This window comes from Phragmites australis, chromosome 2, assembly GCF_958298935.1.
Source record: "Phragmites australis chromosome 2, lpPhrAust1.1, whole genome shotgun sequence".
NCBI classification, from domain to species: Eukaryota; Viridiplantae; Streptophyta; class Magnoliopsida; order Poales; family Poaceae; genus Phragmites; species Phragmites australis.
Window position 1 is genome coordinate 2,574,340 of NC_084922.1, and position 18,452 is coordinate 2,592,791.

The window sequence follows — 18,452 nt, forward strand, 5'->3', positions numbered from 1 at the left end:
TTTGTAGTCAAACATGGTGACACCTGGTGGAAAATGACACATTATTGTCCTTTGCTACCTCATCTTGCCACTCCTTCCCATTGTTATGGTCGCTGAACAATCCTTTTTGGTTCCTTCTTGGGCCTACTACTATTCATAAAATAGGGTGCAACCGAAATGCTCCTTTGTTGCAAGAAGGGGTGTTATACTGGTGTAGTGTTCAATATGATGTATTGTTATCTCTCCTGATGAGTACTTTGTTTCTTGCATTAGTTATCATATTGGCAGAAAAAAAATTCAAAGGCCACAGATATGGTATGTTTTTTCCATTCAGATTCTTAGTTTACTCAAGCACTCCATGATCACTCAGTGGTGGATACTCTATCCACTAGAACATATTTTTTTTACCTCTATTTCTACTGCTACTTAGGCAGCTAAAAGTATCTGGCAACCAATCAGTTGAATAACCACGGATTTACATTATATCAATCAATAATGTCGTCATTGTTACCGCAATCAACTTCAAGAGGTATCGAGAGGTACGATCTGTTAGATTTTTGGTAATATCTTCTACTCCCTCCGGTTATAAATATATGTCATTTTGAATAAGACACAGTCTCCAATGCATAGCTTTAATTACTATTTTTAAGAATATATTTATAAAATTAATTTAATTTGTAATATTATGAAAGTATTTTTAAGATAAATGTACATATACGATTTTAAGATATCTAAACTAAATATTTTGAAAATGATGGTTAATCAAAACTTTTAAAAATTTGACCAAACTTTTTCTAAAATGATGTATATAACTTATATACTAAAGTTCCAGGACTCGACTCGGTGGCCTCTCAGGGCGCTTGGTACTGTAGCTCCAGTAGAGCGTCTATGACAAGTAGGCCCTGGCCCCTGTGCCAACTCCCAGCTCGTGAGTCTAGATAAATCCATCGACTTCCTTGGCAAACTCCAGTCGTCGGCCCAAGACTCATCAACCTCTCAGGGCATCGACCTACTGTTCCGAGGAGATGAGGAAGATAACGACGAACGAGGCGAGCGCAAGTTCCCAAAAAAAACACCCAACTCACCCGAGAAGGAGGAACCCAGCCGGCTCGGCTGCCGTCGCCGTCACCGTGCTTGCTCCGCCCTACACAAGAAAATAAGACAGCACGAAGGCCGCGACCACAGCACACACAGAAGCTTCTTGCCCCATCAAGCGCGCCACCTCAAATCCACCCAAATCTGCCTCCTCCGACCACATCAAGCGTGCCGTCCCCTCCTCCTCCTCCATCACTTCCCCGCCACGGCCCACCTGCTCTCCTATAGTCCCCCTCACGTCCACCCTCCTCGGCACCGCCCATCGTCAGGTCCGCCTCAACCCTGACGACGAGCAGCTGCCACACCTTGATGCATGTGAGCGCAGTAATCGCTGCGGTGGGCGTGGACAAGACGACGACCATGATCCATCGCTTAGAGCGGAAGGACATGAATGGAACCTGAGGAGGAGGAAGCTAATGACGGTTGAGGCGAGCATGAAGAAGAGGAGCAACAACTCGGAGGAGTGTGGACCGATGAGAGAGAGGAGGGGAATAGATAAGGTAGAGAGAGTGAGTGGAGAGGAAGACATAAGATCGAGAGCGAGAGAGAGGAGAGAGAGAGAGCTCAGCGCGGAAATGTTTCATTCCAGGAGAGAAGAGAGAGGGAAGAAGGTGGGTTGTGGGAAGGAAGAGCGGGCCGGTAAAAAAGGAGAAGAAAATGGCCTAGAGAGGAAAAGGTAGGCCGGGGAGAAAGAAATGGGCTACGCCGAGGGAACAATTTTTCAGGGTTTTGTTTTCTTTCTCTAACCCCTGTATGCTTCTTGTTGCTTGACTAATTAGAGAACTCCAACAAAGCCCAAAGAAAAAAAAACACATCCGAAAAAAAACCCAACTCAACCATAAGCGCACATGGAAAATTCAATAGACCGAGTTGAGCGGACACGAGGGTAAGCTAAAAGCTCATTGAATGAAAATTTCATATTCGATCTATAATTTACTATTAGTTTGTATTAAAAATCGATAATAATACTATCACTATCGGTTTTTAATCACCTTCATCTTCCTAAACTAGATCCACACCGACAAAATGAGCACTATTTATTCTTTTCCTCCCAACCTAGATATCAATTATATTTGTTTGAAACGAGGGCAACATCTATTATGGGAGAGTATCTCCAACAGAGTTCCACACAGTACTCGCTGACGTCAGCCTGATTTGGACGAGGGCTTCATCGGAAGGGAAGTTGCTCGATTGAGCGAGCCCGACCCGACAGTGACCCCTCTCTGTTTAGGGTTTCGCGCCTCTTCTCCCCTCCGCCTCCGCCTCCGCCCGCCTCGCGTGCGCTCCTACTAGGGTTACGGTTCCGGCGAGGCCTCGCCGGCACCGGTGGTAGCGGAGATGGGTGTCCCGGCGTTCTACCGGTGGCTGGCGGAGAAGTACCCCATGGTGGTGGTGGACGTGGTGGAGGAGGAGCCCGTCGAGATAGAGGGCGTCAAGGTGCCCGTGGACACCTCCAAGCCCAACCCCAACGGCCTCGAGTTCGACAACCTCTACCTCGACATGAACGGAATCATACACCCCTGCTTCCACCCGGAGGACAGGGTACGGCCCGCTTCGCTCCTTCCTTCCTTTCCACCCTCCCCTGTCCCCTCTGTCTCGGTTGGTGGGTTGCTTTGGGCGTGGGAGTGCGGAAGGCGGGGACTGTTTGGGTGCTAAATGCTGCGGTTCGATGTGTTTGCGGTAATTAAGTGATGGGTTTGTGATTGGTTAGAGCTTGGATGAGAGAATTGGTGGGGTTTTAGCGTGTGTTCTGCTGGTAAACTAGAACAAGGGAGCTGTATGTTGTCTCGAGATGGCGAGAGGTTGTTGTAATTCATTCATTAGATTACTCAAAGTAATGTTGGCTCAATCATTCAGATTCAGCCCACAGTTGTCTGCCAAACTGCAGTGAAACAATTGCGAACAAATGGGGGCCAGTGAATTCGCCAATGGATAGTTGTGTTTAATTTGATTCCGGAGCTATTTCAGTTAGAAACCGTATAGTGCTGCTGCAGCAATAGTTTTAGTGGAAGCAGCAGCAGCAATAACAACAAAGCCTTTAGTCCTAAGCAAGTTGGGGTAGGTTAAAGATGAGACCCAACAAGAGCCGCACAAACCAAAGAGAGAGAAAGAAAATTTCGATGATTAAAAAATAGAAAATAGTTTTAGTGCAAGCATTTTCTTATTTTTGATTAGAAGTATTTTACTGTTAACTTCTCATTTGGTTTTGTTCTCTGATTCAAATGTTGACCATGGTTTTCTCTGCTGTAGCCCTCCCCAACAACATTTGGTGAGGTTTTTCAGTGCATGTTTGATTATATCGACAGACTATTCATCATGGTTCGCCCTCGGAAGCTTTTGTACATGGCCATTGGTACGTATTGCATGCCTACTGTGGAGGAAATTTTGTTTCTATTCCACCTATTTATTAGTGCTATGTGCACTAGCAGAGTTTCTGAAGCTGTACATACTTGTAGAAGTCAGGATTCAGTATAGTTTTTCTTTTACCTGTTGGGTATTGTCCTGTAGACTACCTTGTCACAACTAACTAAATGTTTTAGTTTGTTCTCATATGTAATATACGCATTTGGTTTATGTCGCTCTTTTGGAATGAGCTTCTCGTCTGAATTAAATGATCTACGTAGTTCTCGTACTTGTGATCATATTTGATTTTATCACTGTTCATAATTTTCACTGTGGTACAATGGCTTTACAGATGGTGTGGCTCCTCGTGCTAAGATGAACCAGCAGCGCTCTAGACGATTTAGAGCTGCAAAAGATGCAGCTGATGCGGTCAGTACTCTACTGGAATTATCTTCCTTTGCTCTGTGTATGATTGTGTGCTATCATTTTATTTATTATTTTTGGGCAGTCTTAACCATTTTATTGGACTCACAGCTCAATATTGTACTGCCTCCAGGCTGAAGAAGAAGAACGGTTACGTGAAGAGTTTGAGAGGGAAGGCAGAAAACTTCCTCCAAAACAGCAATCACAGACCTGTGATTCCAATGTTATTACTCCAGGGACTGAGTTTATGGCTGTTTTATCAGTTGCTTTGCAGTACTACATCCATCTCAGGTTGAATTATGATCCTGGATGGAAACAGATTAAAGTATGAGCTGATCCCGATTTGATTTTCGTTTTTTTAGCAATGCTTTCTGTCAGTCTCCATCATAGTTTCCCTAGTTGGGAAAGGCTGCCACTGATCTCAGAAAGCCTGAATGTGAAGAAGTCATTTATGTTCTAATTAAATCCTTTTGAAGGTTATTTTGTCTGATGCCAATGTTCCTGGTGAAGGGGAACACAAAATCATGTCGTATATTCGTGGCCAACGGAATCTCTCTGGTTTTAACCCAAACACACGCCATTGCCTCTATGGCCTGGTATGTTCTACAAACTATATTATTTCTAATGTAGGTTCTTCTTTTAGCCCTGCTAATGCAGCTTTATGTACTCATGAATGCAGGATGCAGATCTGATCATGTTAGCTTTAGCAACACATGAAGTGCACTTCTCAATACTGAGAGAGGTTAGCTTTCCTCAATGTGGATTACATATGCTTTTAAATGTTGATACACATTATTTTCGTAGTCCAAGAAAAATTGAATTTGTTTCTATGTTCTTCTGCTGTCTATGTTATTTTGTTTTTTGTTTGCAAAAATTACACTACTTTCCGTCCCTGCATTGTTATTCCTTTTTCTTTGAAGTTATACCTTAGGGACTCACTTGTTTTTGTGTTGGCAGGTTGTTTTTACACCGGGACAGCAGGATAAATGCTTCTTGTGTGGTCAGGTTGGACATCTAGCAGCAAACTGTGAAGGAAAGGTGAAAAGAAAAGCTGGGGAGTTTGATGAGAAGGGTGACGCTATTGTTCCCAAGAAGCCCTATCAGGTTATAATGATATATTTTGTTTGTTGTAACATGCGGTTTAATAATACTCCTTGAAGGATTCACTGAATTCCTTGTTATTATTATTTAGTTTGGTTTACTTCTGTGCCTTTTCAGTTCTTGAATATATGGACCCTTCGGGAGTACTTAGAATACGAGTTCAGAATGCCAAACCCACCTTTCAAAATTGATTTCGAACGCATCGTCGATGATTTCATCTTCATGTGCTTCTTTGTTGGCAATGATTTTCTTCCACATATGCCGACACTAGAGATTCGTGAGGTTTGTTACCTGTTTTGTGCTTAACTTTTGTGATTGAGTATCATCCTTTGCACCTAGTACCTTCCAAAATTTCGCTGTTACTAGACTGTTCTTTGTTCTTTAACCTTCTGCAAGTTCCTCTTGATGCTTGCAGTTCACTGTTAAAAAATGTCACATGGTACTAATGTCCTTGTTTTCTGCAGGGAGCTATTAATTTGCTAATGGCAGTTTACAAGAAGGAATTTCCTTCAATGGGTGGCTATTTAACTGATTCTTGCACGGTAAATAAAGTTCATTTCTATCAGTGTTGGTCCAGCAGCAGATTCAGAAATTGATCTTGGTGTTCAATCAGTAACTTGTTTCTTCTTTCTTGTTTTAGCCCGATCTGAATAGAGTTGAACACTTCATTCAAGCAGTTGGCTCCTATGAGGATAAAATATTTCAGAAAAGAGCCCGCTTACATCAGGTATGTGAGGATGATTATTGATTTGCTTATCTCTTGTAGACTTACTTATTGAACTGTAACTAGCATATTGTGGATAAAACTAATTTATCAGTTTCCGTTATGAATGATATTGTGTGCTCATTTGGGCAAGTGGCAACTAAGTTCCTTTTTAACTGTAATGTTTCCTACAGGTTCAAATTTCTATCTGTACTGATTCCATGTAGTAGAACAAAATCATCTGAAAAGGGATGTTTGCAGAATTCAAATATGTTAGCCATGAATTTTGATGCGGAGTGGTATGTTTGTAAGGGTTAGCTGGGCATGTCTCTTTGCATGTGTGACCTGAACTTGTCTAAAGCTTTTGGAACAAGGCAATTTGAACTCCTGTGCAAATATGTTTGCAACCTTTTTTCTGCATCTGTTCTTGTCAATTGTTGAAAAATCCTGCATGAAAATCAGGCGTTTCTACAAAAAAAATTACAGTCATATTCCCCTGTTGTAGCGTCAAGCGGAAAGAATAAAACGGGAAAAGGCCCAAGCAAAGCGAGGTGATGATCTGGATCCCCATGTTAGGGATGATCTTATTGTACCTGTTGCACGTTTTCAAGGGTCTCGCCTAGCCTCTGGGGCTGTGCCTGCGCCGTATGAACAGAATGGATCTCATAAAGACAATAAAGAAAGGAACAATCGAGCTCGGAAAGCAGCACGAGTATCATCGTCAGGTTCCAGTATTGCAGCTGCCATAGTTGAAGCTGAAAATGACGTTGAAGCCCAAGTAATTCATCCCATTTGGGCATTGGCTTGAGAACATCTCACATGTACTTCGGAAGAAATATTTCTTGCAATTTTACCTGACATTCTTGATGATTTTCTTAGGAACGTGAAAACAAAGAAGAATTAAAGTCAATGCTTAAAGATGTACTTCGCGATAAATCAGATATTTTTAATTCTGAAAATCCAGAGGAGGATAAGGTATGTTTTATCTCTTTGGTTATTTGTGGACAAATCATATGCTGTTGCTGCATCAGCTGTATATGGTTAACGTAAAACAATTTGGTAGCATATTATACAACATGACAGATTACAAAACATCGCTGAACACCATAGTTTACTAAAAACACTAGAGACTATACGTATTGATATTTTAAAAAATACAGTCGTTTGGATCATATTAAGAAAAGTAGTGAAATTTTATGCATCCATTCACTTTCTTTATTGATTTCACAACTTACATGCTTAAAATTAGTATAAAACATTATTGTTTGTTACACTCAGGTGAAGCTTGGTGAAGCAGGATGGAGGGAAAGGTACTACGAAGAGAAATTTGGGGCAAGAACACCTGAACAGATTGAAGAAATACACAGAGATGTTGTAAGTATCTCAGAAGTTTCTTCGATTTACTGCTTTTATTGCTTATTAGCAACACACTGCACTGTTTTTTTGTTACATTACTTGTGTTAACTTTTGACATAACCCAACTTGCTTGGGACTAAAGGCTTTGCTGCTGCTGTTACTTGTTTTAGATTTGATAGCATAGGTATCTTGTCTTTTTTAGAAAATGTTACCTTTGGTACAAGCTTATAATCTTATGTGATGTGCCCTACGCTTAGGTTCTCAAATACACTGAAGGTTTGTGTTGGGTAATGCACTACTATTATGAAGGGGTCTGCTCATGGCAATGGTAATTTAGCTTTCTCAAGTTAGCCAAGTATACCAAATTATGTAAAGGTTCATTTGCAGCGCGCTATTGGTTGGCTTGACAGTTCTTTCTACCTGTGCATACAATATCTGATTCTCAAATATCATTATACTGCATATGTAGGTTCTACCCTTATCACTATGCCCCGTTCGCTTCGGATCTAAGGGGTTTGGGTCAGCTTAATATAAAATTTGAACTTGGGACACCATTCAAACCTTTTGATCAGCTTATGGGGGTTTTCCCAGCTGCAAGGTGAATATGCTAGGATTGCATTTCTTTGATCTTTAGCTCCTTCAATTGTGGTGGAACGTACATTGACAGACTGTTACATTAAATTTTCAGTGCCCATGCACTACCACTACAGTATCGGCAATTGATGACTGATCCAAATTCACCAATAATTGATTTTTATCCTACTGGTATGCTGATTTTGCTAATATGTGAAGTACTCTGTACTATCAGATCCCTGATATAAGATTTGTCTGGTACCTCTTCCCCATTTACTATGCAGATTTTGAAGTAGATATGAATGGGAAGAGATATTCTTGGCAGGTAAGTTGTTCTTCAGAGAGCACATTTATATATTTTAGATGTGCATGTCTAACTAGTAACTACAATCTATGTTTTGCAGGGGATAGCAAAACTGCCCTTTATTGATGAAGCTCGCTTGTTGGCTGAGATTAGAAAAGTTGAGCATACTTTGACGGTATGGAGATTAAACAGTTTGTTATGCATTTGTGCTTTATGAGTCACAGGGAATAAAAAATCTTCTAAGATTTGCTTTGTTTTCCTCATCTTCTGTGTAGCCTGAAGAAGCAAGGAGAAACAGTATCATGTTCGATATGCTTTTTGTGAATGGCTCACATCCACTTTCGCCTTATATCTACTCTCTCAACAGCAAATTTGGACATCTGCCTGACAAAGAGAGAAATGAAATTAAAGAAAAGCTTGATCCTTCTGCCAGGTTAGCTAAGCTTAATCAGGATTGTTGATTGAGAAGTAATACTAGTTTATTACTTCATATCTATATTGATATTTTTGCATACCCCTGGTGTCTTTTGTTGTGCTAAGAAAACTTTGTTTTTTCAGATATCTCTAACACCTGCTCTTGTTTTGTACAGTGGAGGAATGAATGGCTACATATCACTTTGCAGTGGAGACCCATGCCCTCCTGTATTTAGGTCTCCTGTGGATAGGCTGGAGGATATTGTGGACAATCAAGTGATGTAAGCTTAACCCCTTTACCTGATACATTTTGATAATTCTTAGTGCGTCTCTAATTAACAATTATGGCATTTGCATCAACCAGATGTTCAATCTACAAGCTTCCAGATCATCATAAGCACATAGCCCAGCCGCCAGTTGGTGTTATCATACCCAAGAAGGTTTGGAACTTGTATTTTAGTGTAGCCGTGTAGCATCAGCTCCCTAATATTAACATGGAATGAGCTCTGTGTTCAATCTACTCTGCAGACTGTTGAAGCTAGTGATCTGAAACCGCCTCCAGTGCTGTGGCATGAAGACAGTGGCAGGAGGCCTCATGATAATAGCAACAGGTATTTTATCACCCCTTTCTGTTTTTTGTATGTTCCTGCAGACAATTAAAAATCCTTTTTTTATTGTAAAATGGTTCTTAGGCAAAACCCAGCAGGAGCCATATCGGGCCGCCAACTTGGAGAGGCAGCTCACCGACTAGTCATAAACAGCTTAAATGCTCGGGGTAGGGGGCAACATAGTGCCCCATTGATGCCGTATCAAACTATAATGAATGGTATGCATCATCTGAATGTAGTGCATCCTATAGGCAATCAAGGCATGCCTCCACAAGTTGAGCAGTCTGCTGGACGTCCTGGTTGGTATGTTCCTAGGGGTAATGTACCCAATGGTCAAGTACCAGCTTATGCATCGTCAGGATCAGGTCATTATCAGTATGAAAGGTCAGGGCCTTCACAATATGAACAAGGTAATCGAGGAAGGCAGCAATCCCACCCATATGCAAGAGATAGCTACCATGGCACTAGAGGTAGGGCTCCACCTGCATATGGATACCAGCAGACTGGTGGCAACATGTATTCATCACAGCCTGCTGCTCCGCTGTCAGGGCGACCCCCTTCAACTTATCCTGGGGGTCATGGAGGCTACCACCCCCCTCCATATGGAGGAACCCAACAGTGGCAGCAACAGCCATATAGTTCCTATGCTGGAAGAGGGCCTTATGGAGGTGGGGCACCTCACACAAGGACTGATTCACGATCACAGCAACCACAGAACCGGTGCGGTGCTTTGAACAGAAGTTCAAACCGGAGGCCTCCATCAGGATACGGTCGATAATAGATTGTAATCCAATTATTGTTGTAGTTCAGACTTTATTGTTAGTAGAGCTTCTCTAGTAAAATAGAGCAACTCAGCTAAGGCATAGGCACATACAACATCTGCAAATTCTGGTGATCTTCAAGTAGCTAGGTCATGACATGAAAGATTTTGGGAGGCAAGATTTGTATACTAGCATTATTTACAGACCATCAGATACTAGTGGTTGGGCACCATTCTTTCATTTATAACTTCCCTGGGGTTTAACAAGTTTGGATGATGGATATATTAAAAGGATGTTTAACAAGTTATGGTGATGGGTATATTCAGATATGTTTCGCAAGTTTTGGACCATTGAGATATCACATAAGTATATGTAAGAGTGGGAATTTTTTGTTTAATAATATTTTTTATTGAAAAATTGTAAAAATAATAGCTAAATTTAAAAAATAGTAAGAATAGGTACCTGTTAGGATGTAGAATACTAATAAGGGTCTTGTCGTATTTCGAATGTTGATAGCCTATGTGGTACTAATAAGGATGTAGAATACTAATAAGAATAGGTACCTTATGCAGTTGCGCCTTTTGTTCCATGGAGTATTTTGTGGGTTTGCAATCTAGCATGCTGTTTGCTTGGTTGTATTCGCTCATCTTCTTGCGTTACCTTAATCCCGAGATAGTAATTGAGCAATCCGAGATTGGTCATCTCGAACTCATTCATCATCTGTTGCTTGAATCCTATGATCTCTTCTGGACTTTCTCATGTTACAATGAGATCATCAACATATATTCCAACAATAACTCCATATCAGCCTGTTCCTCTTGTGTATACGACGTGATCTTGTGCACACTTCACAAATCCAAGTTACTTTAAGCTTCTATCAAGCCGTATATTTCAGGCCCGTGGCGCTTGCGAAGTCCATACAACGTCTTGCTGAGTTTGAACACAAGATGCTCTTTGTTCTTCACTACAAAACCCTCCGGCTGGGTCACGTATACTTTCTCTTCGAGCTCACCATTTAAGAATGCCGCTTTGACATCCAGATGATGAATTTGCCAACCTCTGTTGGTTGCAACAAGAAGTATGACGCATACGGTGTCCAGCCTAGCCACTGGTGCAAACACTTCTTCGAAATCGATTCCTCGCCGCTGCACATATCCCTTCGCGACCAACCTTGCCTTTTTCAGTTTGTAAACCCATTTGAGCCCAATTGGCTTGTGACCAACTGGCAGCGCTGTGAGAGTCCATGTGTTATTCTTCTCTATGGACTCGATCTCCTTGGCCATTGCGCCCTCTCAGACCTGCTGTCCAGTAGCCTCGCGATAGGAGGATGGCTCCTCCATCTCCATGAGCATGACCTCTGCTTCCAAGTCTTCATCGAGATCCACCCTTGGAGCATCTCTCATGATGTCGTCAATGTGCCTGTATCGAACGGGTCCTTCATCTGTGCTGCTGCTCCCGCTCGATAGCAGTGTGGCTCGATCATCCACTGGCAATTCAGGTGCCAGCAGCACCACTAGATTGGTGGGGGTTGTTGGAGAGGCGATTGTTGTGCGTACAGCAACACGTCTCCCGGTTACTGACCCTTCCGGCATTACCTTGCGGGCCAGCGAAGTCGATGAAGGAGATTGATCAGCATATGCCGTGGACGTTGGCACACCTGCCGGACCATCCGCGAGTGGCACAGAACCGCCCACCGCCGGCTTAGTGCCAATCGCCCTGTCAACATTGAAATCAGATGGCTCTCCACCACCTGTTCTTGTACACCAGCTCCACTCCAAGCTTTCATTGAATTTAACATCACGACTTACATGAAATTTCCCGCGCCTTGGATCAAAGAGACGATGCGCCATGCAGCCGTCCTCGACGCCAAGATATACCATCAGCTAGCTTCGGTCGTCGAGCTTCTTCAAGTATGGCATTGTCACCTTCATGTGTGCAGTGTAGCCGAACACACAAAGGTACGCCAAATGCGGCTTCCTTCCGTTCTAAGCCTCGTACGGGGTGCGTTCATCCAGCGCCTTCATTGGTAAGCGGTTCAGCAGATACACCGCGTGCCGCACCGCCTCTCCCTAAAACCTTCCAGGCACGTTCATGCTCTTGAGGAGCGACCTCGCCATCACCATCACGGTCTTGTTCCTCCGCTCCATCATGCCGTTTTGTTGTGGTGTGTATGGCACGGTGAGGTGCTGTTTGATTCCGGCCTCCTCGTATAACTGGGTGGACTCAGCAGAGAGTGTAATTCGCCGATGTTATTAGTCCTCAACGTCTTTATGCGTTGCCTACTTGTGTTCTCGGTCTACAACTTGAACTTTCTGAACATGGAGCAAGCTTGGTTCTTCGACTTGATCACGAACACCCACATCCACTGTGAGTAATCATCAACAATTAACATAAAGTAACTATTACCGACGAGAGTTGAAGGTGTGATCGATCCACAAAGGTCAGCATGTAGCAGTTCTAGTGGCTTCTCCGCCCTGAAATTTGCCACTACCGGAAATAGCTGTCTCACCTGCTTCGCCAGTAAACACCTTTGACATAGCTGGTTTGGGTGTGTGATCGGCGGCACTCCTATTGTCATCCCCTTGTCGACGAGCAGCTTCATATCAATGAAGTTGACATATCCGATTCTCGCATGCCAGAGCCACACCGGGTCTTGAAGGATGGTTAAGAGACACACCGACGTCGCTTGATGCAGCTCGATCTTATAGAGGCAATTTTGAGTTCGTCTCACTTTCATCAGCAACTGTGCAGGACTATTATCATACACGTGTAGATATTTAGCATCCACAATCACCTTGTGTCTAACCTCGGTAAGTTGTCCAAGGCTGATGATGTTGCTGCACAGTCTTGGAATGTAGTAGACCTCCTGCAACAGCCACTAGTGGAGCCATCCCCGAACTTCACCTTGCCAATGATACCTTTATCCAGCTCTCTGAACTTCTCTTTGTCACCGGTCACATGATTACTGACCCTATTGTCCAGGTACCAGACCTCAGAGCTGGAGCCTCCCGCCGTTGTGTCGTGTAGTTCCGGCTTCAATTTCTCCTCATTCAATAGCACGGCTCCTCGCTGGTGCTGCAGTTCTTGTGCTGCCTCTTCTAACACCACGAGTAGCAGGGCCAGCTCAGTGTAGTCAGCATGAGTAAGATGTGTCTCCTCTTTCTTCTTTTTCGGTGCCTTGCACTCGTTCACGTAGCGCCCTATCTTGTAGCAGTTGAAGCACTTGATGTGGCTCTTGTTGCGGCGACCGCCGTCCGAGCCGCTCTCCTCGTCATTGCGCGACATCCTGCCGCGACCACCTCTGCCACAGCCTCTGCCGCGTCCACGACCACCCTGGCCGTGGTTGCTGCTATCTGTAGCAAGGTGGGATTTGCCCTTGTTGCTTGATGAGGAGTTGCCACCATCCTTCTTCTGCCGCGACTGCCACTCGGCCTGAGTGAACAGAAGCTGGCTGTCGCTGATGCTATTGCCATCAGATGCACGCGGACGAGTACGTTCTTCAAACGCCTTAAGCCGCCCCACGGCTTCCTCGAACGGCTTCTTATCGAGGTCGTAGAACTGCTCGATCTCGGTGATCACACTTAGGAATCGATCCGGCATGGTGTCAAACAGCTTTTTGACCAATGCAGCGTCATCGAGCGTCTCCCCTAGGTTTACGTACCTGACGGACATGCTGTTGAGCCTTCCGACATACTGGTCCGGGCTCTCTCCCTCCTGCATGTGCATGGCGTTGAAGTCGCTCTTCAACGTTAGAAGCCGCGTGTTCTTGATGCGATCCGCGCCGACGAGCCTTGTCTTGAGAGAATCTCATACCTCCTTTGCAGTTTTCTTCCTTGCCACCTGCATTAGGAGATCCTCCGGGAGCGCTTGGAAGAGATCCAACCTCGCCTTCTTGTACTTCTTCTCATCGACGGTCGCACTGGCCACTGGCTCGACTGCCTCCTAGACGCCTTGATCTTCCATCATCGCCTACACGTGAATCACCCAGCTCGTGTAGTTTGTCACCATCAACTGCAGGTATAGGAACGTCCCACTGCCGCTCTCCCGCGCCACCTCGCCCTGAGGTACGATCAACATCTTCACGAGTTAGTATTGCGCACTACCAGCTCTGATACCAGATGTTAGGTCCGACCACTAGATGACGTGCATGACCACTTCGGATTCGCGACAACGCAGGCAACCAAATTTCTCGACCACTTGAGCGACCAAATAGGATGGGGGCACGCCAACTCACGACCACCAGTCACGACCAGCTTGAGCGACTAGTCGTATGTGCTCGACCACGACCAGACCGGCAATGTGTTGTGTACGTACTGCTCTCAATCACACTGATCGACCAACAACGCCCAGCTATTCCTGAGTCGCGTATTACTCGGCGAGAACGAACTCATGTAACTCGACGAGAAGCAAATAGAACGTCAAACAGCAGAAATTTGACAAGAACAATAAAACAAGGCAAAAACTCTCTGGAGGAAATTTTAGACTCTATTCAACTCGTGACTTGCACGACTCTGCATCTTGCTTACAAAAATTAGAGATTACTACTCATATTTTTAGTGACCTGCTAACTCCGAATCCTAACACGAATCGTGCCATCCCATGATCCAACTCTGACTCGAACTCTATGCATATACGAACAACGTTGTAGCTATATACAAACCGTATACGAACTCATTCCTTCCGCACTGTCGTGAAACGAGTCCCCGATACCTACGATAAGGATTAAGTCCAACATGGAACAAGCGCGAAGCCATGGCGGAGCAAGAGGCAGAGGACCGACTGAGCAGCCTTCCCGATGGCCTCCTCCACTCCATCTTTCGCGAGCTCCAACTCAATCAAGCAATCCGCACCAGCGCTCTCTCCGCTTTGAAGACATGCCCAATCTGGAGATCTGGCCAACTTCATTGGCAATTGATCACAAGGACAAGGGAAAATTCACTACAAGACATACTAAAGTGTGGTTTTTACTGTAAGACATAATATATATATATATATATATATATATATATATATATATATATATATATTAATGGATACTCTAGAAATATGAATATTTATCAGAAGACATCACATATATTAAAATATTAATATCCGCTTTGAAACATGATCAAATGTCATTTTTGTCCCTAGACCTGCATGTTAGATTTATCTTCTACCTCCTACTCCCTTTTCTCTACTCCTTTCATCATCCCCGCCCAAATGTTCTTCTCGTATAGCGGAGGGCTGGCCGTCACTGAGCTCGAGCCAAACGGCCACTGGCATTAGTATCCATGGAGCATGGGGAGGCTCTTTGCAACCTCGGCTCAGTTGGGGATGAGTCAGAGCGGTCGGTCGATGGCAAAGCTCACCACGACCATGGATTGATGGGGAGCTAAGCCATAGCTCGACCAAAGGAGGGCAGCAGCACGTCAAGCACATGAAGGAGAACTTAGCCAAGGGGAATTCGACCGACATGCCCTACCAGAGCACGGTCGACGACGGTGAGGCGGCACGACAGAGCGAGGTCGCATGGTGGAGTGCCGACCGTCGTCGAGCTCGAGCCAAACAGCCACGGGCATTGGCATCAATAGAGCATGGGGAGGCTCTTCACGGCCTCGGCTTGGTCAGGGATGGCTCAGAGTGGCCGCTCAACGGTGAGGTGTCTCACGGCGGACATGGAGGTCGACGGGCGGAGAAATGGCCAGTGCGACTCAGTGGGCTGCAGATCCAGGATGATGTAGGGTCAAGGGGATACGCCAAGGGGTGAGGAGGATGTGAGAAAGAGGGATTGGATGATGGCTCACCGTGGAGGAAGAATTTGGCGGCAGCGCATGTGGTCACAGCCAAGGCTTCAGGGCTCCTGATGATCTCCTCTGTAGTAGGTCGACATCAGCGGCAGCTGGTACACGACCCGACCGGACAGCAACGCGGCACAAGATGACGTCAGGAACAACGTGACGTAGGCCTTCGGACGGACGCGCTCGGCAGCAGCCGCAGGAACACGCACAACAGAGCTTGCCCATCGAGCGGCAGCACCACCTCAACGTGACACAAAGCTCGGCCACCGGGCCGCAACCCGACGACATGGCGACGGAAGGCCGACCGGGTTGTAGCCTCTAGGGCGGGCGGTAGCGCATCTTGCGAAGGGCAATGATGACTCATGCTAGGGCGACGATGGCTCTCAAGCAGGGGGCAGCGGCGGCGGCGGCTCTTAGGCAGGGCGGAGGTGGAGAGATGACAATGGGGAACAAGGGGAATATAGTGAGCCGGGGACATCCAACGTCATTTAAAAAAAAATTCTCACCCAAATCACAGGATACAGTATTTTAATTGCTAGAGTGTGTTTCGATAAATAACCATATTTTAATAGTGCCTGATGGCATATATTAAAAAAAATCGTGTCATATAGCAAAAGCCACATTTTAGTTGTGTCTGGTAGCAAAATTTTGCCCAGCGACAGTCAACCAGGCTTATTCATGTTTCCCGTTCTCAGAACTGTCACTGTAACAGAATGTCCAAAGCTGAGGCCAACACCCTGCCTGCCCGATGCTTTTTTATTTTGGCCCAATAGATCTTGATCTACTGCATAAAATAAGCATATACATTCTTACTGCTTAAAATATAAGACTTTATGAACTTTTTTATTTTGGCTTACTTGTAGATCAAGATCTAGAATTTGAGTTGGGCCATCTGAAGCATTTTCTCATTTCACGAGCTGCAAAGTGCAACCGACAATTTTAATTCAAAGAATATATTAGGTCAAGGTGGATTCGGTATTGTTTATGAAGCCCATCTGAGAAATGGAACTTTAGTGGCTGTAAGTTTGTATAGGGGTTAAAAGACTTGAAACAATAAAGTATTGAAATCGTATATCGACTTTATTTTATATTTAAACTATTTATTGTACTTTTTGTAAATTTCAAACTTATTTATTAAATTTACGATGTTGATAACTTTTAATATATTTATATTGTATTTTTAACAAATTTTATAATTATATATTGGGTTCGAAAATTTTCACTGAGAGATTAAATTCCGCCACTGATACTGGGGGACTTTCTATGAAATGATTGTTTGTTGATAAAACGATAACATTTTGATATTCGGCTTCAATGCCGCTCCGCCACGAAGGATAGGCTTCAAGGTTGATGGTTGCAGGCTACATACTCCCTCCGGTCTAAAATAAATATCGTGTTAGATTGACTATAGTAAATTGTTTTAAACTTTAACTATATATTACTTTTTATGTATTGAGATTGAATACTTGAAAATAATACGGGTAGATCTATCTTAAAAAGTACTTCCATAATGATATATTATTGATATGTTTTATCAATATATTAAAAAAATAGTAGTCAAAATTTTATTTTAGAGATTATGTCGATATCTAAAATAATGTTTATTTCGGACTGTATGGAGTATTAGCGCATTGTTGGGCCCAGGTACATATGATTAGCTCGACAGCAGCTGATGCTTCCTGTAGCTAGGTTTGCCGGTCGTCACGCTCCCTGTGGTTGTGTAGATCACGCAGTATGAATGAACTCATCTAGGTGGCGAGAATGGCGAACGTTTTCTGTTCCGATCTTTCAATAGTTGCTTGCTCAGTCTTGATTTGTTTTGTGCCTACTCTGTCGAGTGGTAGTTACCAGAGTATCGATGATGCGGTGGTATGAGCTGGACAACTTCGTACGTGATGAATTGCCGATCCAGTTTCCATGTGACCGTCTTGCTCCTGTTTGTCGAGGAGGGACAGACCGTGGACGCGGGTGCGCCCTGCGCCGGTGGCCTCTCCGGCGTGGGGTTGGCGTCCGCCGCCGTTAAACGCTGGGAGCTCCTGCCACCCGGACTACGAGGCATTCGCCGTTGCCGCGCCGTTGGCTTGTGACCGCTCACGGGCCTTAGCGGTCGCTAGTGAAGAAAAAGCCTTTAATGATAGGTGATGAATGTTTTTTTAACAAAAAGTAAAAAAAAAATCACTTAATTCATTCTAACGTATGGATCCATCGTATACGACTCACAAGTCATTTTATTTTTCAAACTGTTTTTTATCTGTGTTACGTGTATCTTGAACTTGTGACCTTTCCTTATATGCGTAACTCACTTACCATCTTACCCTGTGACCTCTCCTCATGCGCGTATGTCTCTTTATCACTCATATATTTCATAGTTATAGTAAAAATTAGATATTTTACCTTTTAATTTTTTTATTGAATATCATAGGTGACATGTTATAACCATAATCTATCACTAATGACTGATTAGTGATGTGACCCATCATTACCGATTGATTTTGCAATTTGATAGTGATATAGAGTGCCTTTAGTAAAACAAGCATAACTTTTATATGCATACTTCTATTTCGATGTTTTTCTGACTTTACGGATATATATAAAAAATACATCGGTTTCTCCTTGACTTTATCGGGTTGCAATTTTTTTAGACCAAATTCGATCTAGAAGATTGGGTTCTGGCCCCCTTTAAGTTTTTTACTATTTTCAGAACATTCGTTTGTGTTCATAGCCATCACCTTTTATATCAAATTTGAATAGAAATGTATAATGGTTCATATTTTAGTGCTGCTAAGGTGAGAAAAAAATATATAACATCATGTTATGCACATATTTATTATATAAGCATTCTACACATAATTACTACTTGTATACGATTTGCTTTGCAATAAACAGCAAACACTTTTCTCTCATTTAAATTAAACACCATGTAATATCGAAAACAAAACCTATAAATAACAATATCATCATGTAACCGAAATTGAGCAAAGTATTTGTGAATACCGTCATTAGTGATTGGTTAAG

At 43.6% G+C, this 18,452-nt stretch overlaps 2 protein-coding genes across 2 annotated transcripts; one reads left to right on the forward strand and one right to left on the reverse strand.

Annotated features, from left to right (window-relative positions):
* The first annotated feature begins 2,203 nt into the window (after positions 1-2,203).
* On the forward strand, positions 2,204-9,989 carry LOC133893689 (5'-3' exoribonuclease 3-like). The gene is made up of 23 exons (XM_062334784.1): positions 2,204-2,616; positions 3,325-3,427; positions 3,770-3,846; positions 3,974-4,165; positions 4,317-4,436; positions 4,520-4,582; positions 4,798-4,944; positions 5,059-5,223; positions 5,406-5,483; positions 5,582-5,668; positions 6,150-6,422; positions 6,524-6,619; positions 6,923-7,018; positions 7,258-7,328; positions 7,470-7,598; positions 7,689-7,765; positions 7,858-7,898; positions 7,978-8,052; positions 8,153-8,310; positions 8,468-8,572; positions 8,656-8,731; positions 8,820-8,902; positions 8,984-9,989. Exons 1-23 carry the CDS (start codon positions 2,413-2,415, stop codon positions 9,675-9,677), a joined length of 3,210 nt encoding a protein of 1,069 aa, XP_062190768.1. The 5' UTR covers positions 2,204-2,412; the 3' UTR covers positions 9,678-9,989.
* Positions 9,990-11,956: 1,967 nt separating this feature from the next.
* LOC133910292 (uncharacterized) lies at positions 11,957-17,496 on the reverse strand. Its single transcript, XM_062352801.1, has 6 exons — positions 17,395-17,496; positions 13,645-13,719; positions 13,474-13,602; positions 12,467-13,374; positions 12,170-12,413; positions 11,957-12,025 (listed from the first exon to the last, which is right to left on the reverse strand). Exons 1-6 carry the CDS (start codon positions 17,494-17,496, stop codon positions 11,957-11,959), a joined length of 1,527 nt encoding a protein of 508 aa, XP_062208785.1.
* Between the last annotated feature and the right edge of the window lie 956 nt (positions 17,497-18,452).

What these genes read in the sequence shown, in the direction of transcription:
- LOC133893689 (XM_062334784.1), top strand. Translation starts at nt 2,413, where the DNA reads ATGGGTGTCCCGGCGTTCTACCGGTGGCTGGCGGAGAAGTACCCCATG. An exon ending in CGACACTAGAGATTCGTGAG is followed by an intron (nt 5,224 to 5,405) that starts GTTTGTTACCTG and finishes TGTTTTCTGCAG; the next exon opens with GGAGCTATTAATTTGCTAAT. An exon ending in ATTGTGGACAATCAAGTGAT is followed by an intron (nt 8,573 to 8,655) that starts GTAAGCTTAACC and finishes TGCATCAACCAG; the next exon opens with ATGTTCAATCTACAAGCTTC.
- LOC133910292 (XM_062352801.1), bottom strand. Translation starts at nt 17,496, where the DNA reads ATGCCTCGTAGTCCGGGTGGCAGGAGCTCCCAGCGTTTAACGGCGGCG. An exon ending in GGAAGAAAACTGCAAAGGAG is followed by an intron (nt 13,375 to 13,473) that starts GTATGAGATTCT and finishes ATGCACATGCAG; the next exon opens with GAGGGAGAGAGCCCGGACCA. An exon ending in GCCTTGGACAACTTACCGAG is followed by an intron (nt 12,414 to 12,466) that starts GTTAGACACAAG and finishes GTATGATAATAG; the next exon opens with TCCTGCACAGTTGCTGATGA.